The sequence below is a fragment of the Paracoccidioides brasiliensis genome (genome assembly GCF_000150735.1).
Source record: "Paracoccidioides brasiliensis Pb18 unplaced genomic scaffold supercont2.7, whole genome shotgun sequence".
NCBI classification, from domain to species: domain Eukaryota; kingdom Fungi; phylum Ascomycota; class Eurotiomycetes; order Onygenales; family Ajellomycetaceae; genus Paracoccidioides; species Paracoccidioides brasiliensis.
The window spans coordinates 1073397-1079599 of NW_011371364.1; the positions used below are offsets into that span (position 1 = coordinate 1073397).

The 6203-nt window shown below is 47.7% G+C and overlaps 1 protein-coding gene across 1 annotated transcript; it reads left to right on the forward strand.

Annotated features, from left to right (window-relative positions):
- Positions 1-589: 589 nt before the first annotated feature.
- PADG_06017 (uncharacterized protein) lies at positions 590-2437 on the forward strand (the record flags this gene model as incomplete). The annotated part of the gene is made up of 3 exons (XM_010763000.1): positions 590-765; positions 830-1384; positions 1444-2437. The coding sequence occupies 3 exons, from the start codon at positions 590-592 to the stop codon at positions 2435-2437; spliced, it is 1725 nt and encodes a 574-aa protein (XP_010761302.1).
- Positions 2438-6203: the final 3766 nt, after the last annotated feature.

Sequence of the window (6203 nt, forward strand, 5' to 3'; positions counted from 1 at the left end):
CTAATGTTGTAGTATCCTTTGTCCGGGTTGCCCTTGTCCGTCTGCAAGCTTGGTGACGACGTTGATGCCAATGATGTTGGACATAACGGGGCAGAAGAAGAAAAGCCCTCTTTTTCTCCCTCCTGGCCCTCCTGATGCTATGCCCCGTGGACCCAGGAACAAGTTGTTCTACCCTGGATCTGCAGTTCAGTTGGTCACTTTCCGTGACGATGCAGGCAAAGCTAACGCGGCAGGCGGGCTTCATGACTAACTTTCTTGTGTTTTTTTCAGTTCTGTCTACGGTTAAATACTTTATCATCCGCTTCCATTTTCTCTCAAGCATATTCTATAACTTGTTTTATAGATAATTCTTACCTCTGTTTTCGTATTTGGATGTTCACTGTACAAATTATCCCTGTGTTCTGGTTTTTGTTATCTCATCTTCCGGCCCTTGCTCTCTTATAATATATACCTCGTGAGGACCTGATCGATGCCCAAAAGCTATCCTTCTCCCTAACTATTCTCTCCAGATATTTCACCGTATATTTTTTCTAAGACTTGGTTTTACTTTGGCTCTCTTCGATCGACCTCACACGATACCTCGATCACCATGCCTGTCTCACATCTGACACTCACCGTCTCACATCTTCCGACGTCCACCTCCTTTTTCCTCTCTTGTCTGCAGCCACTTGGATACCGGTTTATCGGTCGCCACGATAATAACGTTGGCTTTGGTTCGGTACCTGGAGAACCTGCAGACTTTTGGATCGCAGAAGAGAGACCAGGGTAGGAATTACTTCAATCACTGCTAAACGTTGACCGCCCCCTCTCTGATACAATATACATATAGGGTCCCTGCTGGAGCTGCCCACGTTGCCTTCCCCGCACCATCTCGAGATGCCGTTGGCCAATTTTTCATTGCTGCGCTCAAAGCCGGTGGGAAGATTCATGGAGAGCCGACCCTACGTGACGCAGAGCAGAGCTATTATAGCGCTGCAGTGATTGATTTCGATGGGAACAGCATTGAGGCTGTCCACCGTCCCAGTATTTCAGGGTCAGGGAAGCCGTCTGGCGATAGGGCATTGACGATTATCAAAAATGGATCTGAGGTCTCCATGGCCTCGTCTGTGAAGACTGAGAGTGTTATGCGCCAAAAGTCAGAGATTGGAACCTATTTTAGCAAAGCAAAGACCTCCGTTTCCAAACCCACAGCCGCAAGCGCATCCCCCCAAACCAAAGGACCGGCCTCAATCCAGCTTCAACCACAACCTACAGCTCTGCCAAAGGATTCGACAAATAGCGCTAAAACCGTCGTCGGGACTCTTCTAGGAGCTGCAGCTGGAGCAGCAATCGCATATTCTATTTTCAAGAATGAGACCTTGGAACCAGCACCATCACAACCCCAGTATGTTGAGCAACCCCTGACCCTGCCTTTGCACCAGCGCCAGAACTAACACTTTACAGAGCAATTGAAGCAGGACCTGCCCGAAGTATGACCGTTGGCAGTCATGAAAACGAATACGCTGAATATGTTCGAACGATGCTATCTAAGAACCCACGAGCAAGTACTATCATGGAAGGCCTAGATAATTGCACGCGCATCTGGGGCCAAGCCCAAAGTGTGCGAGGGGATTCTCAGTTTGAATTCGAAACAGGTCGCCGCGCATCCAGCGCGAGTGTGTACGGCAGCATGCAAGAAATGGACGTTCCCGTCCGCGCCATCGAAGCCCTTGCCATCGGAGAAGGCTCCGAATGCTCCTACGCATACACTCACCACCAACCAAGCACGCTCATCAGCAGCTTCAAAGAGCGTTCCCGTCACTGTAATAACAACGGTAGCACCACATACAGCTCCTCAACCTTGAAACCATCCTCCAAAACCCACTCCCTCCATTCCAATCACTCCCATCACTCCAACCACTCCCACCCCTCCCGCTCCGTCATAACCGTTAAGGACATCCACACATCTTCCAAATCCTCCACGCCAACCGCATCTTTCTTCTCATCCACCCACTCCGCCCGCAACATCCCCCTACCCTCCGGCTCAATCACCACCATCTCCACCTCCAGTCGCCGCCACCACCACAAAGACCACCACAGCAGCCACAGCAGCAGCAGTTCCCCACCCAAAGACTCCTCCACATCCCCGACCCGCAGCCACTCAAGCAGCAAACATCCACACGCGCACACGTACGGCAGTTGCGCAAACTCACCCCGCAACATGCCGCTCCCGGACTCCGTCGCGGGCGCCAGCACGATATTCCTTGACGTTGTCAATGTAGATGCCCAAGTGACTCTTGTGGCGGGGAGTCGGGCGTCGACTTCGCGGCGATCAACGAGATCGCGGTCCAGCGGGCGGTCGTCGAAGAGGTCGAGTAAGTTTGATGAGCCGGTGCGGCCGAGTGATAGTGTTAGTCAGGTGTCCACGAATGTGTCGAAGAGGAGCAGCCGGAGGTGAACGTGGATGTCTGGAGAGGATCTCCTCGGAGGCGGGAGTTAGGAGTTCGAGTTCGAGTTCGAGTTCGGCGTTGGGCGTCGAGGCGTTGGATTAGATCTTATTGTTCCTGTTTTTCCGGAGTCTTGCTTTTGGATTTTCCAGGGTTGTTTCACTTCGTGAGATTTCCGCTTGTGTTAGAATTATGCGGGCGTGTCGTGTCTCATTTTGATCGTTTTATTTATCTTGAATATCAGGTTCCCCTTTTTCCCATTGTTTTAGATTGGATTGGATTTCGCTTCTTATATCATCTCGTGCTTGTTTTACAGAATAATGTTTTATCTGCATTTTAGAAAGTCTTTTGGACCCCATTTTTAACTGGCGATTTTCAACGATTGGCTCTCTAATGATTTTGTGTTTTGTACGGCACTTCAACTTTTACACCTGCATAGCTTCTCTTTCTCTCTTTACTGATTTGGAGATTCCCGTCTGCTGTATTTCTGATTTGGAAACCCTTCATAGTCCCCATTTTCACCACGCTCCATTTTCTTCTCGCCAGAAGTGCCTTTTGCAGCCGGAGTAGCACTGTCAATCTGGAAGAAATATATTATATAAAACCTCCATGTATTGTTGCTCTATTAATTCTAGTATTGTTTAGCCGCCGCTTCTTGCAGCAACAGGCCGCTCAATGGAGTCTTCTCTTCACTTTCCATCCACGCACGTATACAACTTGTAAAATCGATCATCATCGCGAAAACCTGGAGTGGATGTCTCATTCGCTGAAGGCAATCAATTCTCTTCAGAGGAGGGAAAACGTTTCAAAGTCTAGCAAAATTGTCTTCTGCTCGCTGGACTACAGCAAATCGACATCCAGTATGATTTCCCTGTGGCCACACTAAGATTATCATTTCTCATTCCATCTAATTCTTCCCCGTTCATCACATTAAGCGGTGGGGGAAGACGTGCAAGCGGGGGCATCGCTTTCAATAACAATTTTTCCGAAAGATGACTTGGCGAATAAGCGCTGACCCCGATGTGAGGTTCGGTCCAGTGAGCGGTGGAGGGACAACAGCCACATCAGGTACATGTACATAGGATGCTTCTGTGGATCATTGTAAAATAAATTCGTGTGTTTCTACAGAGCCTTTTGCTATACGGTCTCCGGGCTAAAAGCGCAAAAAAAAAAAAAAAAAAAAAAAAAAAAAAAAAAAAAAAAAACAAAGGAGAGACAGCCAGAACCAAAAGGCAGTTATCATGCATGGAATCTTCAATTTTTTATTTTTATTTTTATTTTTATTTTTATTTTTATTTTTTTTTTCAATTCCGTGTCCGAAATAAATAAATAAATAAAAAATGAAAATTGGCAGACATCTTACCGTCACACATCACCTCATGTCGCTCGAAATGCCTCCTCTCTAACCTGGGGAGACGGGAAATCGAGAAGTGGGTTAGTTGAAAACTTATTTCAACCCTTGAGGGGAATTGTCAGCCGGGGGTTGGGTGGGGCTCGTTCGCCGAATTTTTGAACGACCGATCCCTGGAGGGAAGACAAGCTTTAATCTAGGCGTTTCCCACACGAAGGACGCAAAACGGTGTTGTTTCCATTTGGAAAAGGTATTACAATTTCCTCTGCCCTGCGATCCCGGGGAGGAAGTCGGGAGCGTTCAACCGCTCGGTGTCTCTATGCCCCTATGGGGAAGGAGTGGAGCCGATAACCGCCTGCGTGCTGTTTATTGAGACGTGTTTTCCTGGTCAAATCACCCCGCCCTCTCAGCGGTGTGTGTGTGTTTGTGTGTGTGTGTTTTGGGGAGGGGGGGGGGGGGGGTAATTCCAGTGGAATGTATATCCCGCCTCTCATAAAGAATAGGGCTGAGAGGCTTCTTTTGAAGATAGTTGGCGGGATATTTAGGCTGGGAGGACTTGCGGGCCCGGACTCTGGGGTGAGGATTACACCGGGTTTAAATTAACCAGGTAACTAAGGTAATAAGGGAAACCCTGCAATGGGTCAAAAACGCTCATTCTTGGCTTGTGGAAATGCCAATAGCAATTCCCGAGAGGCGGCGGTTTCTGGGAAGATGATAATGGTCTCGAAAAACGCAGTGACAGAGGGATCAATTACGCCTTAAGAGTTGTTTGCTCCATGGAGATGAGAAGGGAAGCGGGAGATGTTGGTGAGATTCAGGTCTGAGAGGCACAGGCACACAGGCCTTCAGTTGACCTCTGACTGCTCTCAAGTATCGAACGTACGAATGTGGTTGAAGGATATGGATAAAGACGGGTCAGATTGATATAAAGATGTGTGGTCTGCATACATCCCAAATCTTTCGAGATCACTGTTCACATACTTTTCACTGTTCACATACTGGCAGAATCAGACTTTTGTAAATAACCCATCAACTATCTCAATAGAGTCAATTTACTAATAACACTATGTTAATATAAAGATTAAGAAAATTCATTATCAAATATAAGTAAATCAATCAAATGCAGAGAGCAAGAGGAGTGAAGTCAGTGTGGATCCAAGGTTGATAAGAAGCTTTGATCAGGAATAAATGTGACAAAATCCGATTCATGGTGGCCTGCTGAGGGGGGAACAACATCTCAAATGCACAATGATTCCCAAACCACAGGCCTTATTCCCAGATTATTAACCTGGACATCAAGGGAGTGTCAAAGCTTGATTTACTGCCCGCCGGAAAGGGAAGAAGACTTGCCTTCTCTTCTCGCCTTTGTTGAAGGAAGAAACCAAAAGTAAATGTAGAAGATCAAGCAATTGTATTCCATGTACAATAATAATTGCATTCGCATTCCCTTGGTTATCGGCCAGTATTGCCACTGACCCACAAGTTGCACAACTTTGCAGGCTTGGGATTGGGTTTGTCAAAGCCAATGTGCCAGCGAGGGGTTAAACACGTCGCATGGGGTGTTGGACTCCACCAAACCCATGCATGACAAGATAGTAATCAACGTATTGCATGTATCGTAGCCCATCGATCGCAGGGCATGTTGGAAGAGATAATCAGCTAGCTAATGGCAAATTTCTGGGGGGTGGTGGATGAGATGATTTGGTCCCTTTCTCGTCAGAGGTTGCAAAGTAAGGAAAGCTGTCGTGGCGAAGGATGGAACCAGTTTGAGAATTTCCTGGATTCACAAACCAACCGACCGGGACCATTCAGCTAAGTTTTCCCGCTCCCCAGGAAAGCGGGGGTGAAAAGACGGATATCTTTATAATGGGGTAGATGCTGGGATATTACAGGGAACAAAATTCATCCATCAATCTGCCGAGAACGTGTAAATTTGATATTAAATGTACAGTTATCCGTACAATTTGCTCCTCTCGAGATGAGCAGGCGGGGTTTACTGATTTCCCCTACAGAATGATTGATGCAACGAAAGAACATTGGAATAACCGGCCAGAATGGGAGTCCAAACCTTCTCAGGGTAGGTATCTTCTTCGTAACCCTGTCCTCAACGGCTGGAGATCTACTAGGAGAGAGAAAAATGAGTGGCAGGGAGAGCGTGCGTTGTGGCAAGGCTATGTGTATTGTATTGGTGGGACTGGCAGCTCATTGGGGGGGGGGGGCAGCCCCAGCCCCAAGCCCCAGCCCTAGCCCCAGCCCCAGCAAATCACTGGCCAGGGAGAGATTCTACCTCGAATTGGCAGCCCGGATCTTCCATGGTTAGATTAACGGTCAGGCAGGCTATGCATGGAGGGTAGCCTTGGGGGGGACCATAGGGCCGTCAAACGGATTTTCCCAAGTTTGTTTCCCCAATAAAAAAAAAAAAAAAA